The sequence below is a fragment of the Platalea leucorodia genome (genome assembly GCF_965183815.1).
Source record: "Platalea leucorodia genome assembly, chromosome: W".
Lineage (NCBI taxonomy): Eukaryota > Metazoa > Chordata > Aves > Pelecaniformes > Threskiornithidae > Platalea > Platalea leucorodia.
Window position 1 is genome coordinate 25,950,643 of NC_138859.1, and position 17,295 is coordinate 25,967,937.

At 40.4% G+C, this 17,295-nt stretch overlaps 1 protein-coding gene across 1 annotated transcript in view; it reads left to right on the forward strand.

Moving 5' to 3' along the window:
* The window catches only part of LOC309601593 (alpha-2,8-sialyltransferase 8E-like), a gene marked incomplete at both ends in the record, with an annotated part of 38,336 nt that extends 21,660 nt beyond the window's left edge, over positions 1-16,676 (forward strand). The window contains 7 exon segments of the mRNA XM_082334697.1: positions 2,560-2,652; positions 5,095-5,181; positions 7,762-7,906; positions 10,185-10,297; positions 15,135-15,227; positions 16,212-16,492; positions 16,495-16,676. Coding sequence (XP_082190823.1) covers positions 2,560-2,652; positions 5,095-5,181; positions 7,762-7,906; positions 10,185-10,297; positions 15,135-15,227; positions 16,212-16,492; positions 16,495-16,676 — 994 coding nt within the window.
* Between the last annotated feature and the right edge of the window lie 619 nt (positions 16,677-17,295).

Here is a 17,295-nt window from a genome sequence, read left to right on the forward strand (position 1 = left end):
TCCTGAGGCACATACAAGGTACTGAAATCCAGTGTTAGGTGAAAGGCGAGGATGAAGCTGATAGCCATTGCTATATCCCCCTTACGCCCAAAGAGGTAGGAGTGGTGTGTAACATGCTGAGTGTTGCATGGGATGTATATCTGCCTCTAGCTATTGTGTAGAACACGCACATTCAGGGACCCGGTCTTGTCTGACTCAAAGAACCAAAGTAAAGAATGGATACCACAAAATACAGTAAGAAAAATGAGTATTGCAGGAGGACAAAAAAGTTGTCTGGACTGGTAGCCAGTGGGAACTCCTTCACCCCTGTAAAATTCTGTGACCAGCAAGAAGTCCTATGGTGTTGACTCCACAGAGAGAAATTTCAGTTTAGTTTTGGAAATTTATCTGGAGTACATCTACACAGGGCTTTGGCCTGGTGCAACCAGGTGAGCTCTTAATCCAATTTCAGTTGGAGCAGCTTTCAAAATACACAAGTTGCTCAGCTCCAGCTCAACAAGCCAAGCACACAGGAGATGTGCCAGTGCAATGGATTTCAGCTACTCTTTAGTAAAGGCTGAATGTCCAGGTGAATGACTGAGTTCAAAGGAGAGCCCAAGCCTTTTGGTGAGAGACCAGATGAAGGTTCACGTTACATGAACTTTATCTCCCTTCTGGAGGCTGAGGAAGTCTTTTCCCAGATTTGTCAGTGATTATGGAGCGCTTTAAATACATAATTTCCTCTACAAAACTCATAAAAATATATTTGTTGCCTTGAAGACTATGCAAACACATTTCCAAATAGTCACATTTTTTAAAGATTTCTGAGCTATTGTTTTTTTCTGACAGTAATCAGTTTACTTCTTTATTAGGAATTTATGATGTTCTGCCACCTTCTAGGCATGGCCTTCTTCCTTTCAGTCTCAAGGTTTGTGCCTCTCACTGGATCACAGAAATGATTGGTTTGGGATTTGGCAAAGCTGAGGTGGCGAAAACCTCAGGGAGAGGTGAAGGAGACGCATCCTAAAGCAGCATTTGACAGGATAGAAATGTTCCCAGTTGGTAGCAGATTGCTTTGGGAAGCTCTTGGGCTTTTTCCAGTTGCATACTATATTCCCTTTCTCCCTTCTATAGGTTTGTCTCTTCCCCGCTTTATCAGATTGATTTCTGGATGTACTTACAAGGCAAAATTGAGAAGCTGTTTGTTTTTAGATGCTTCTGGCCTTTGGAGGCCCTGTTGGAGATACCTGGAGATGTTATTTTCTGGACACTCTCCCTTCCTACAGTTCCCCTGGGAGGTGTGAACGCTTAGCACTTCTCCAGAACAGATCAAACTTTGGATCCCCCAAAATTTTGATATTAACTATAAACATGAACTACTAAGGAAACTAACAAGGCTTTCCTACTTAAGGATTATATATTCAGAACTGAACAGACATTCAGGTCAAAAATGAATTTTTATGTTATTTTAAAATGACACAAAACCAAAATATTACATTTCCAATGATGGTTTAAATAAAGCTCTTCCAGGAATCTTGTATTTTTCTTTCATGCTGAAAATTCAAAAGATGATAGTTTGGAGTTACAGCGTCGTGAATTCTGAGATTTTAAAGGATTCATCAAAATAACTTGCTCTAGCCTTGGTCATAATACCTATTCCTCCAGGTCATCTCCTCGTATTTCTTCATTATGCTCATAACTGCTCTATGGGTATGTGCACTTCTTAGGTATTATTAGGTTTTAATACAGACTTCTAATGATAAGTGGTGAAACTGATACAGAGCTTGGTTTAAACCCTAAATCTGTTTTGTCATTTCAGTACAGTCTCATTGAATTCACTGGACAGCCTGGGCTTTCTCTGGCCCCTAAACATGAGTAGCTACCATTGTGTTTTGTTTTCCCTTCACTCCAGACTGATGGCTAAGGTGGAGGAATTTAACCAAAAAAGTAAATATTTATGTCTATATTTTAATTAAGAATAGCACTGTCATTTGTGCTGTGTCTGAGCATTCAAATCCTTTTGTTCTCAAAACCATCTCAAATTTTTTGAGAAGAAAATCCCAGCTTCCCTTCCCCTCCGAATATACCAAAAGCGTAAATCCCAATGAAAAGCTCGATTGCGTAGAGGTATGCAACAGTCTACACAGACAAGATGCAACCTCCAGCATTTTGCTTTCCACCTAAGAGCAAATTTAAGGAACTGATTTTTAAACTCTCAGCACATTCAGACACCCAAAGGATGGGAACAGTGTTCCTTAAGTGATTAGTGCTTTTCCCCTGACTTTCAGTGGCAGCTGCCATGTGCTGACTGCTGGAAAAGGTAGCTGGTCCTTGTTGGTGCCTACAAGATAGATGAACTCTTGTAGAGATGGGCAAACTGGACATGGGTGGCTGTTCTACAATCAGCAACGACATCTGTGTTTTCCTGTGAAGTAATAACCTGCCCATGGGCCAGACAGTGTAGTCTTGTTAGGCAGAAATCATAAATCACAACTTTAAGCAAATTTCCGTTGATCTGTAAGACAGACAAGTATTCCAGTCTAAGGCTTATTCGTAATCTTTTTTCTTGTCCTTCTTCAGGTATTTTGAGTTTTATGAAGGGCCTTTGGAATACAACTCTACAAAATGCCTGGAATTACGGCAGGACATCATTGAGGTGAAGGTTTTGTCTATGTAAGTATTAATGAATGTTTGCTAAAAGATTACTTCTCAGGCAGGATGAAAATGATAGCTTACAATAAGATTGTCAAAGATGCAAAGCTTAAGAGATCCCATCAATAGGGATCTCATTAGGGATTCCTGAGGTTCTCTTATATGTGCAAGTAGTCACATTTGAATTTGATCTGAGGTCCATTTGAAAAAACTGGAGGCATTTCACATACATTGAGGCATTTTGGTCAGGCCCAGTATCACTGTTTGTTTAGAATGAAATACAGTGTAATATTATTTGTAATATTATATTCCAAAAGTCCTCTACTGAGGGTAATTGAAGAGTAAGAACAGCCAGACTGACTCATAGCAAGTGTCCATCTAGCCTAAGGCTCTATCATTGACAGTGGCCAGCAGTGAAGGCTAAGAAATGAAGGAAAAAGGTTAACCCTTCCTGATAACAAATACTGTCATGGGGACTTGCTGAGTGGTAGGTAGTGACTAGACTACAGTAGTCAGAGTGGACAATAGATCTCTCTGTTAATTTGTTTAGATCTTTTCTGAGCCCATTTGTACTTTTGAAGTCCACAATTTCCTGCAGCAGTGAGTTTCACAAGTTAATAACATTCACTAAGAAGTAGGAAAATGCGATTCTGAGAAATAATAAAATATCTGTATTTTGTCTTTTGTGGTCCTATATGTACATCAGAAAACTAATGAGTTGAATGAGATGTATCCATGAAGCCATAGAGATGGAATCAGGCAAAAAAGTGAGGAGCTCATTGGACAGAGAAAAGCAGGGTATTTTTGTGTTACCCTTTTGCATTTTCAGCATTGCACTGAATTTAGGTGCTTAGATTATGCCTAATCCCTTACCATATCTAAACCCAGTGGTTCAGTAATCTTACTGACAATCCACAAGGCTTATTAAGGTCTGTAAAGTGCACTGAGAATCTCAATTGAAAGTGCAGCTATACAAGTGCATAGCATTAAGCAATCAAGGCTACAGCAAATACAATTTGTTGCTTCAGGTCTGCATGAATTTTGAGCATGTCTCCCTTGCTGACTTTGTGCACAGAAAAATGTAGGTTATGTCCTTGTCTTCTATATTTGGTACTGGATGAAGGATATACGAGTAACAACTTTGCACTGCTTGCTGACTTGCAGTGCTTAAAAATAAAAAGAAGGGGTGAGAATGTGACACTTCTGACAATGTTCTACCGAAGATGGGGAGTTTTTAATTGCTTTTCTGCATACTTATCAGATGGTACAGAGAATTACTCATTTCTCTTCATCTTATCCAATGGCACATAGAAGGTAGTGGACTCCTGCTCAACTGAATGGAGTTAGCCTTACTTTTACGATAGATGCCTTTGTCATTAAGCTCTTTTACTATGCTGGGTTCTTCTGATGTGCTTGCTTCTAACGTGCTACATTTCCTAAGTCAGCCCTTACGGTAATGGAAGATTTCCAAGTTAATGTGCTCTGGTGGGCTACAGAAAGTACAATATGACCTAATTTCTTCCTGTAAATTCCACAGCCTGGGAAAACCTAAGTTCTACTCACTTTAAATATATAAATATCTTAAAAGTCTTTGCTTTATTCAAAGAACTCATTAAGACCTTTCAGTCTTGAAGAAATCTCAGACTTCAAAATTTCCCAGCCAGATTATGACATTGCTCCCTAGCTCTAGATATTTGCAAGGCCTTCGTTATCTCTGTTGTCCAAATACAGAAGAATATGTATGAACTCTAAGGTAGAAGTGGTTGGAATGATATCACCAAAAATGTGTCATCCTGTATCAGCCTAGTGGAAGTAGGGATGTCATTTTTTGATGTAACTAAAAGTATATTTATTAACAGAGAGGGAGGGAGAGATCCTTACGTAAAGAGCTTTTCCTGTCCTCTTATCATCACAGATGCTTATCCCTATACGTGTGCTATTGCAGTTTATAAGATGGATTTACCAACAGTGCTGTTCTGTAGGATCTCACGGATTGAGATAACCTCACCCAAATATAATGGTAGTTGGCCAAATTATCTGAAGTATCCTCTTTTCCAATACCCCCTCTGCTGGGCCCTTCTGTTAGGTGCAACTTTTCCCCCCAAAGCCGCTGTAGTTGCCAGACACTCATTAGCTTCCCAGCAGACTGTGGACAGACTTTGGTACAGTAGATGCTTCTTGCTTGATATTGCATTTTTTATCCTGAAGAAATGGAGAATGCCTATCAGGGAACAGAAATCAGTCCCAAACATCTGAAAAGCTCCATTAGTACCTGTGTATACATGGCTTAAAGTTGCTATGTCTGAGCAGAAAAAGAAATAAAAATGATAAATTTTGCACTGGTTAGACTGACTGGTTTGCCCTATCAAAAGCCTACTGCATGGTACCCTGGCTGCAGCTGTTTTAGGAAAAGAAGCCCTTGTAATAAAGTGAATTTTTATTTTCTTTCTTTTTATCTTTTAGGGTGAAACAAACTGAATTGTTTGACAGATGGAAGAGCCTACAGATGTGCAAATGGGAGATGAATGTCACAGAAGCTAATTTATTCAAGTAAGAATGGTCCACATTAATGAGACTGAGTAAGGTTTACTTTAGTTTGAGTTTAGCTTCCTGTAGAGAGATCAAACCTTCATATGGACAGCAAGAGTAAGCATTATAACACTGTTACTGTTGGAGTACCATCCTTTTGAATAAATATGGACTTTTTTCTACTTTAAAAAAGTCAACAGCAAGAGTGAAAGAGAGCTCTTCTGGCATGCGGGACAGTCTTCCCAGGAAAAGCAGGGAATTTGGTATGGGAAAGACTTTTCCAGGTATGATTCAGGCAGACGTGAGGATGGAGCCAAGACTTAATGGCTGCACCTAATACATCAACCTAACTCTCTGGTGATGTAAAATGGTAGTATCATTGGTGAAATCACTGCAAATTTGGCCGACAAAATACTCAAATGGATTTTTTCTGTGGTGTATTAGGTACTGTCAGACCTTGTTTATCATTTCCTTTTTTTTAATGGCTTCTCAGCTATTACTCCCTGACTATCTAGATATTTTTTCTGCTCTCTGGAGACCTCTGCAGTTTGTTTCTGTAGTACTCTGTCTTTCTTCATGTAACTTCCTCTTTGCTGAAGGTCCTCCGTGGTCCTTTCAAGATACAACTTTTGAAATTGGTCTTGTGAAGGCAATAGTAGAATGAAGCCAAAACAATATTTGAATGTTGTATATTGGTATATTCAAGGGCCATATTTGAGTAGGTCTAGAGAAACTACGTTATTTCAGAGTAAGTGGAACATAGACTGGTTAAGTCTGTAAGTCACTGGCATGATTCAGAGCTGTTGCTTAGAATAAGGCCCCACAACTTTCTCCCAAATTCTCTTGCATAATTCCAGGAAATAGCTGTCATGAGTTAATGAGAGAATGTGAGAATGCATGTGCTGAGTTAGTCATTAACATCTTTAAAAATAACTAATTGTTAGTCCCCGGCTCATAGCAGTTTTTCCAACATGAGCTCCACACATATAAATTTTTTTAGGGATTTTTTAGTATATTTTTTTCTGGAAATTACTTGATGGGTAATTATCAGAGCCCATTTTGAAGACAGGAGCCATTCAGGGTTAGAGCCTCCTATCTTAAAGACTGCTTGGAGTAAGAGAACTAATGATTGTGCCCAGAGTACAAGGAGCACATTGAAGTATGGAGGCCAGCCCAGAGGTGGGAGCAATGAGAAAGGACTATCTAAAGACCATCAGGAGGACCATCTCTCTCTCAGGCCACCAACACCAGCACATTAAGCAAAGAACCCCTCTCCATCCTAGACAGTGCATTGAGAGAAAGAAGAGATGAAAGATTCCTGTCTCTGGCTATACCTGCCTGACTGATATATCACTGCTTAAGAAACTCCCACTGGCACCTAGATGTAACCTAACCAACCTTTGTTAGCTGGTTCCAGGAACAGCAATCGTGCTAGTCATGAAAAAAAAAGTTCAAAGTCTGCTTCATTTTTGTCTTATGGGACAGAGACTCCAGTGTGTGAATGTGTGGGGAAACTATAGTTCCTTAAAAGCAGACCAAAGTCTCTGAGTTTGGAGGTAGACTAGTAGGAGGCTAAAAGGTGGTGGTCTAACAACACTGAGTTGTGGGCTTTCGACCTTTGCCTGTTCTGGACCATCAGGTGAGATGGGGAGAATCCAGCAAAAGTTAAATGGCAGCTGCTTAAGCAGCAGAGAGGGAGGAAGCACAAAAATCACACTAGCTTTTGTATCCAGAGACTAAGGAAAACAATTTCCTTGACAGTCTTCCTCCATCAGATATCAGACATTTACATTAAGGAACGTGCCTCTGGAAAACCAGTTGGACATTAGATTAAAGAACAATATCTCTTTCAATTCCTTAATGCAGAACTAATGAAGGATTTTTTCATATCTCAAATATCACAATTCAATCCCACTACCTGCTTGTAATTATTTAATGATTTCGTTATTAGAAATTATTCATTGACATATTCAGTCTCAATTGCTACCTTGATCTGATCATCATATTGTGTCATTCTGCATGAGTCAAGTATATAATAGTAACTGGACATCAACTAAGACCTTTAAAAGTTTTTTTGTAATCAAAGCGTGCCATGCTCCACAGTAGTCTGGTAAGTGGGGTCTTTAGGTATTCCTGTGTTTAAGTCCCTGCTGTGCCAAGCTTCCACATCCCCAGATGAATACTTTAACCCCTGCGTTTCCTGTCCAGTGATGAGTAAATAATTTACAAAAAGTGGAAGACCTCTAAAGCAGGGAGGGACTAATTCATTAGGATGGTTTCCCCAGGATATTGGGGGCAGAAGCTCAGCTTTGGGGTCCGGAGCAGGGCAGAATTTTCACATGTATTTCCTGCAGCCTAGAAGAGACAGGTACAGGGATCTCATTTCTTCTGATTTTTTTTACCATAAGTTCCTCAATCAAGGAAAATTTCACTGAATCTGAAATTTTCTAAAGGAAAATCCAGCAAACCACCATTTTACCCCTCCTACAGCTAAAAAGTTTCTTTTTGCTGAAAAATGCCTTGTTAGAAGTGATAGCAATTGCAAATCCTAAAGCATGCTATCAGCTCCTTGATCTTATTTCTCTCTTTTTCATTTTACAGGTCTACTTTGTCGAGGTGTTGCAATGCCCCTGACTTTCTGTTCACCACCCAGAAAAATATTCCCTTGGGAACTAAACTGAAATATGAAGTGGATACTAGTGGAATCTTCCATATCAACCAAGAAATCTTCAAAATGTTTCCAAAGGTGCCTCATGCCTCTGTCCATTTGCAGAATCAACTTCACTCTACGTGCTGCATTAGATGCTATCCTATAGCCAAGCATTTAGCAGTTGGCTGTTTGACATTTCTACAAACTTCATTGCTTATACTTTGAAAATGTTTTTTTTTATGTGATATTTTAGTTGGTTATCCTATTTTCTAGTGGTCATCTGCTCTACTATGCAATATATATATATTTTCCTGCAGAATATTACTGACCTAGCAGCAAAGTGGCTAATGAAATAACTTAAGAAAGCTGAATAAAAGAGGCACTTACTGATCAGAATTTTTTAAAAGTACAATACTCACATACAATAAATCCAACATTTGGGGTAGGTCTGCTTCTTTAGGGGCATGATTATTTTATAATTCATATTCACAATGACTAACTATTTTTATACTTATTTCTGTTTGCAGATTATCTGTGAACAGGTTGCACAATTTTTAAATATATTCATCATAATGATCATTCAAAACCTTTTCAGCAAATAATCCTTGACCTGAGGGTCATTCAAAGTTATAACCAGTAGGCAATTCCCATTGCACATAGTGACTGATGTGCAGAAATGGGCTTATGTGACTATTGATTTATCATGGAGCACACCTCATGAATTTAAAATGGCATATTTGGAGGGGATAACTGAAATTTATCCCTTTCAGAAAGTCAGAAAAATATTCAAGTTAAGTACTTTTAAATTTGTGTCATTAACTTTGTCCTTCAGGGTCTAGCCACTTTTAATCCACTTGCTTTTGGAGCACTACTAAGAGGTAGGATAGTGCTGTTATCTAAACGTGCACATGGGAAACTGGGGCAGAGGAGGGGAAAGGCTCAGATCCAGGAAAGCACTTTGGCATCTGGAGATGTGCAAAGAATGGGTACATCTAAGTCCAGAAGTATTATCCTCAAAACCCTGCCCGATTGCGCAGATGAATGCATGAAAGACTAGACGCCTATGCTTTTGCTAAGTGTCCTATAGCTGCTGTTGTATTTATCCAGGTATGTCTTGAGGATGCTTTGCAGGCTCTATCCCATCCCAAAGTGCCTTTGGGATTCACTGGGCAGCACTTATGTGGCCAAAGCCACCGTCTGCCTAGGAGCAGGGCCGCAGCATGGCAAATGTAGGAGATGAAGGGCTGAAAGCATGGGACCAAGACTGTAAGGGCAAGAGCCTTGTGCTGAGTGTGGAGACCTGGCTTCTGATCTCCCTTTCAGGACTGCCGAGGCATTTTGTGTTAAAAAATCTCTGGATAAAGCACAGACAACTCTATATTGCCTCTCTGTTAGACAGCTGCTGCTTGTCTCAGACAGGTGTAATTGCATGCCCTTTTGCCTCATGGCTTATGAATGCTATGGAAATATCCTGGGAATAATCGCCTAGAAATGTCATGCCACTATCGCATCTCTGTAGTTTGCGGTATGAAATTATTGATAAAATATGTATGTACCAAAACGAGCGCTCTCATGCTTATATAAGCACATCTCTAAATATTCATAAGGTGTAGCATGGCTCAGTTCTGCGTCACAACCCTCTTACCCTAACGGCCCAGTTCTGTTCTCAGAGATGTGTTTTTCACTCTCTCTGGCTTCAGCAGCAGCTGCATGTCTGCATATGAAGACAGAATTTTGCCCGAAGATTGCAGAAAGATGCATCCTACACAAGTCCAAAAAGGTGCTTGACCAAAGGCTCTAGGCACTGCTGGTAGTACAAGTGCTAATTAATAATCATTAACACTATTAGTACAATTAGTGGTAGCAAGCACTAAAATTTGGGCTAGGTTCTGATAAATAGCTGTAATGTGCTGTCTGACTTAGACATCCTGGGCTTTACTAGCTGCTCTGGAACTATGCGTGCAGACTTCTCAAAAGCAGGACATCAGAGCCTGAAGAGCAAGCAGTTTGCAGGCAGCTCAGAAGGCAACACCTGGGGTACGCTAATTTTATGGTTCATGCCCTCATGTAGAAATCAGAAGGGAAAGCAAGTTTCTAAAATGACTTCTTCTGTTATTAAGTCTGGACAAAACCAGGTTATTGCTTTTTTTCCCTCCGAGTTAGTTGCCCATACTATCTTTAATTGCACAGAAAACAATCCCATCCATTTATATATACCATGGGAATATTGTGGGCCAGAACCAGTGTCAACTTCTTATGATTAGTGCATCTGCATCAAGATGCAGCTGCACAAAAAAAAAGGAAAAAGTAAAAAAGAGACTTGTTGCCTCCATGTTTTGGGATATTTAACTGTTTCCTTGCTGTGATGTTGCAGGATATGCCGTACCACCGCTCCCAGTTTAAGAAATGTGCAGTGGTTGGGAACAGAGGAATTCTGAAGAACAGCAGATGTGGCCGGGAGATTGACAGTACAGACTTCATGTTTCGGTAATCACCACAGCACTATTTTTCTTTTTGCCTGTTTTAATGACAAATAAAGGATTGCAAAGCTATTCTCTCTCACATGGAAACATGGGATTTGCCAAACTGGCCATATCAAGCCTGCTTCTTGCACAAAAAAGCGATGTTTAAAAAAAAAACACCTCACGGTATAATATTTATTTTAAAATTATGCTTTGAGGAATTATTTCTTCCTAACTCCATGTGGTTAATCATTGACTTACTGACAAAGTTTGATGTCTTCATTCAGGACATCCCCTGTTGCTCAGGTTGTGGATTTATCCTTCTGTGGACATTAGCCCAGGAGCAGTGTCCTGTGAATGTGGCCATAATTTTCTGGGGCAGTTCTGAACCAGAGGTGCAACCTCTATTGTGTGACAAGCAGCTTGGCCAGATGTTAATAGCTCCACGCTGTACAGCTCACGTACCTTGGAGGTGTGTTTCTGAAGTGGTGCATAGCTCAAGTGCTGGATAATGCAAGTTACAGTAATCAGTACCATAGACTCCAGGGTGTGCAGAGACACCTGAATAATTTTGAAGGTTGAGTGTCTTCATATTGTGCTCTCCACCATATGTGGAGTTATCCAGGTTTTGCATAGACTGGGATGTCCCACGACTTGCATCCCTGGATAACGGAGTTTAGCAGCACTTTTATCATCCTTAATATATATGGGAAAGATTTTTTATTATTATTGCATTGGGTTTGTGTGGCAAGGTTTTGGTAGCAGGGGGGCTACAGGGGTGGCTTCTGTGAGAAATTGCTAGAAGCTTCCCCTGTGTCCAATAGAGCCAATGACAGCCGGCTCCAAGACGGACCCACCGCTGGCCAAGGCTGAGCCAATCGGTGACAGTGGTAGCACTTCTGTGATAACATATTTGAGAAGGGGAAAAAGTTGCTACACAACAGCAATTGCAGCTGGAGAGAGGAGTGAGAATATGTGAGAGGAACAACTCTGCAGACACCAAGGTCTGTGAAGAAGGAGGGGGAGGAGGTGCTCCAGGCACTGGAGCAGAGATTCCCCTGCAGCCTGTGGGGAAGACCATGGTGAGGCAGGCTGTCCCCCTGCAGCCCATGGAGGTTAACAGTGGAGCAGATATCCACCTGCAGCCCATGGAGAACCCCATGCTGGAGCAGGTGGATGCCCGAAGGAAGCTGTGAGCCCGTGGGAAGCCCGTGCTGGAGCAGGCTGCTGGCAGGACCTGTGGACCCATGGAGAGTGGAGCCCACGCTGGTTTGCAGGCAGGACTTGTGACCCTGTGGAGGACCCACGCTGGAGCAGTCTGTTCCTGAAGGACTGCACCCCATGGGAAAGACTCACATTGGAGAAGTTCGTGAAGAACAGCAGCCCATGGGAAGGACCGATGTTGGAGCAGTTCGTGGAGGACTGTCTCCCATGGGAGGGACCCCACGCTGGAGCAGGGGAAGAGTGTGAGGAGTCCTCCCCCTGAGGAGGAAGGAGCAGCAGAAACAACGTGTGATGAACTGACCACAACCCCCATTCCCCGTCCCCCTGTGCCGCTGGGAGGGAGGAGGTAGAGAAATCGGGAGTAAAGTTAAGCCTGGGAAGAAGGGAGGGGTGGGGGGGATTTAGTTTTTATTTCTCATTATACTACTCTGATTTGATTGGTAATAAATTAAGCTAATTTTCCCCAAGTCGAATTCATTTTGCCTGTGATGGTAATTTCTGAGTGATCTCCCTGTCCTTATCTCAACCCACAAGCCTTTTGTTATATTTTCTCTCCCCTGTCCAACTTAGGAGGGGGAATGATAGAGTGGCTTTGGTGGGCACCTGGCGTCCAGCCAGGGTCAACCCACCACAACTATTCATATGCATGACTAATCTCTGTCTAAATCCTGTTAAGCTCTTTTCCTAGGTCATGGCACATGACAGCTAGCTCTGAGATTCATGACCTGTTCTGTAGAAAAGAAAAATCTTTTTAGTTATGTTGGCCTATTTTCTGATCTTAGGTACATTCCTGTCATTTTAGAATAACTGTGCATAAATCAATGAATTTCTCTTATTGCATACCAGCAAAAAATAGGTCAGATTTTGGCTCATTGCATTCTTAATTTAATTTGGCATCAAATGAGAAATAAAATTTTACTGGTCCTACCTTCACTATTCATTATTTTCAGACCCCTTGTGTCTGCCTCTTGTGCCCATTTTATAGAAAACTATTGCCTTATTTTAATTTGTGAAACAGTCCAGGCTTCACATAATTTGCTTCTTAAAAGCTTAGTGTACCCTATATACATTAAATAGTTATTGTAGGCTCCCTTCTATTGTGCTGGATCACAGCTATCAGTCTGGTTGAATTGAAAGGTACATGTTACACATTGAGGTGACAAACTGTTGAGTGGAAGTGGAAATATGGGCAGCAAATGTCATCATTTATGTATAAGAACTTTCAGCGGAGGTCCCTCTACCACTGTTGCTCTTTCTTGAACTGTACCACAACTGCATAAAAAGAGCAGATCAGATCAGTACAGAACTTAGAAATTGCTTTTGGTACCAGTAATTAATTAAATAGAGGCTTAAGTAGAACTGAAATATGAATAAGTACATCAGCATTTGTGCAAAAAAAACCCTGGTTCACCACCTCCAAAACATGTGGGACCAGCATTATGAGTAAGCGATGCTCAGTGTTTTCACACATACTAGTGTTTAAGAGCTTAAGGTCTGCTGACATCAATTTTAAAGTAAATCTTGTGTTTAAGGTCAGGTCTGAACACATCCACTTTCCAGTCTGACACCAGTTCACCAAACTGTCAGGAATCACCATCTTGGTCACCAACAAAACAATTCTTTAAAATGTTTCAAAAACTGCTTATGGAGCACTGCTATCATTCAGTGATACCTGCAGGACACCTGGGAAAATCTTTTATTGTCAGGAAGCTTGTGGCCAGCAGGATGCAACCAAGATTTTTCTATAAAATAAATTCTGATAGCAATTAATTATAGTTCAATAGAATGTATAAAATACACACACATGAATTGCATTTACTAGTTGTTACTGTCTATCTTCATCTACTGGCCAGAGTGGAGATCTGTGATGAAACATTGGGTGCATTTGTAGATGGGACTATTCTCTTTGCAGGGATGAATTTTTGAAGTCCTATGACAAAACTACAGTTTATGCAGATTGTATAATTTTTATAAGGAATTATCACTTTCAACAAATTCAGTCTTTCTTAATCCTGGTGGGAGTTTACTCTTTGTAAATATTGAAGCTGAATATTTGAAAACCTTTTCCAAATATAATCTAATGAGCACAGTGCCCAGTGCTAGGTGGAACTGAGGATGCTAGAGGACTTCAGAAGGGCATTGCAAGACCTAGCAGGGAAAAGTGCTGGAAATAACATTGCCTATGAGAAGAATGAGGTGGCTAAAAAAAATTCTCTGACCTGATAAAGAGGGACTCTCTGGGAGGTAGATGTGAACCTCCTAAGTCTGAGAAGGATTTTGAAGGACTTTTGTGCGTTCCTCTGCTCCCCCACTCACCTTCTCCCTGTGACTGAGAAATTATGATGGCAGCTGATGGTAGTATTGTGAAAACACTGAGCATCACTTACTCTAAATACCTTCATGGTTTTCTCCTATTCAGCCCTGATCTTCAAAAATATGGAGATGTTTGGGAATTAGGCATGGCAGTGTTTTTGAGACGTGGGGATCTTAACAGTGATGGATTTTATTGTGGCTTGTAGATCACTTCAAAAAGCTTTCAAACTGTCAGCAAGTATCTAATGCCAGCTTAAACTGAGTGTAAAACTAGTTGCAAGGCCACTTATGTTGCCTCTGATAACACATGCTGAAGCTTTTTTTTTAGCTGGGTTTCCTATGGAAGTGAATCTTGTGTGATGGCTTGTGTGTATGTGTGTATGTGTTTCAGTAACTTCAGCATCTCTTGAGGGATGCTGTAAATTTTGTGAGATGATGAATCTAGGTCAAGGCCAAGGTGAGTGGAGCCTGGGCAAAGTCAAGGTTTGCAAATCTTCACAAGTTTGCTCCTAATAGGAGCAAACATTGGAAAACATTAGGCATTGGAACAGACTGCCCAGGGAAGTGGTACAATCACAGTCCCTGGAAGTGTTCAAAAAACGTGTGGATGTGGTGCTTAGGGACATGGTTTAGAGGTGGACCAGGCAGTTAGGTTAACGGTTGGACTCAATGATCTCAGAGGTCCTTTACAACCTTAATGATTCTATGATTCTAATAGCTTTGACATCCTCTGGTGAATCTGTAGAGTCAGAATTGCTGCTCTTACACTGTGCTGGGAGATAGATACTTATAAAGGGAAAAGGAAGGGAAGCATATAGTTTTGGATTAATTAGGACTGGATTGATTGGTCTCTTGTGGAGCATTTCCCCTAAATTCTCTTGGGTATAAAACAAAACATGTTAAAGGCAATGTTATAGACATAGTTTATCTATTAATTATTGAATACAGCTCAGCTGTTGCTGAGGAAGTCTTTGATTGTCAATAGGCTGATTGTCCTTGGGGCTTCATCCTATTTCTCATCCTAAACTGCCAAAGTAAATAGCTGAACTGCTATCAAGGACACAAAATGAGTGAGCATTGGCTACATCTGCAAAAAGGGGTCATCTCTCACAGACTCAGGGAAGAAGGGAGGCCTTCATACAGTCCCTAAGAACTTGTTACTTTAATGCACAGTTTGGGCATCAACATGTTTTGATACAATTTTAAATTCTCAATCTGTTTCTAGATTTCTTGCTTGGAAGAAATGCTTAAATCAATTCTACTTTCTAGTCCTGAAAAGGTGCAAGGAATTTTTTAACTTTCTTACTAATTTCTTTCCTTTATAGATGCAATTTGCCTCCTATATCTGAGAAATACTTTATGGACATTGGGGTAAAGATGGATGTCGTGACTGTCAATCCCAGTATAATTACTGAGAGGTCATTTCTGTTTTTTGTATTTTCATCTCCTATTGCTTTTCCAAATCTACTTTTCACTAAACTATGTTACAGATAATTTTTTTCCCCAATATAACTTTAAACTGACACTATAAATCATACATTTTATTCTGAATTGAAGTTATTCAGTATATGGAATTTCTAACAACTTATAGAAATGTGTTAAACACTTAGACCTGCACATTGATAACAGAAAGTGGGAAGCTGATGAGCTAAAATCATAACAGCAGAGCCATCCTTCCCCTGGAAGTCCTGTAACGTGCTGGCAAGCCCCAGGCAAATGTATTGGACACATTAGGGTGGAAGCAACTGGTTCCCACCCTAAATGCTTGAATAAAGTAGCACACATTCTCATATGTTTTTTAAAAATGCCAGTTAAACTTTGTAGCCAGGATTGACTGAGTGATTTTAATTTTAAATTTGTTAATACCTTAATGCCATATTGCTGACAGGTTTGGGACCATGGGGCTAATTCCTGCTTTCCTTTCTTGCTGGAGGAATCTGTTTCTTTTCTCAAGCAACATAAAATCATTTGCTTGCATTGTGGATTTCTTTTAAATGTTACAGTTAGTCATTTTAGAAATGTTTTTGCTCTACTTTGGTATTTGCCACTTTTTATACAGTTCTGCACTGCACAGTGCACTATACAGCTAACCAAACCTTGGAAAAATTGCATACTTCTCATAATAAAATGAGAAGTGAGACATGATCAGAAATGTCTACAAAGTTTGTCCACTGTTTAATGAATGTATTGCCAAAAGAGGAGAGAAAATGTATTTTTTTATCCCCTGCATTTTTGCCCTACATTTCATACTGACACTTTAGCTACAAATCTAAATATATTCCCCTTTCAATTATGTCTGTATCAGAAATGTTTCAGTAAAAGCCCTTTGGAGGTTTCTTGTCTGCTGGGTCCAGACTGAGTCCGCGCTGGTCTGACCATCACTCACATCCTTTTCCCTTTAGATTTCATAAACTGGAAAAATGGAGGAAACCCTTCTACGACATGCTCCAGGTCTACGAGAACGCTTCTGTGCTTCTGCCAGCTTTCTACAACACTCGCAACACAGATGTCTCAATCCGGGTCAAATATGTCCTGGATGATTTTGAATCTCAACAAGCTGTTTATTACTTTCATCCCCAGTATCTCATCAACGTCTCACGCTACTGGCTCGGCCAAGGGGTGCGGGCCAAGCGGATTAGCACTGGACTGATCCTGGTGACTGCTGCCCTGGAGCTCTGCGAAGAGGTCTTTTTGGCTTTTGGGCCTTCCCCATGAACCCCTCAGGGATTTTTATAACTCACCACTACTATGACAATGTGAAACCTCGCCCTGGTTTTCACGCTATGCCCTCAGAAATCTTCAACTTCTTCCACATGCACAGCAAGGGGATCCTGCGGGTTCATACAGGGACCTGTAGCTGCTGTTGACAGGGACACTTCTTCTGATGCAAAAGTGTAACAGGAACTCAATGCCTGTTTATGGTGTAGGAGGTTTTATTACACCCTGAGATTACGCAATAATTGTTTGATATAAATTTCCTCAAGGCATTGCATCCCATAAGATCTAGGATACTAGCATCTTTCCTGCTAGCAGAGTTGGGTCTGTAACAGTGTGGGAGAAGCAAAACTCCTCTGTCCCAGGGTATACACTGCCCTGGAAAGCAAGTCAGATGATAAGAAGCACATTTCCAATAGGTTTAGGGAAAACCAGAGCACATTAATATTGTTATTTCATTATGAAGAAAAGCACCAAACTTTTGAGGAGAATCAGTGGTGGAGAATTTTAGCATAGACTCTGTGACTTTACATAGGTTTCTGAATTGAGTACCTTGGGGCATTGCCAGATTTTATTGAAAGCACTGTTCTCTGGCATTTGAGCTTTTGAAAATACTCTTTAGCATTATAGTTTTAAGGGGAAATAATATATAACTTGAGATCTTTGTCTGTAATGTCACAAAGTATTGGTGAAAAATAGCAGATAGATGTGATAGGAATAAACAAGATCACTTTATGAAAATTTTCAGCCAGGATAGAAGAGAATGTTAAA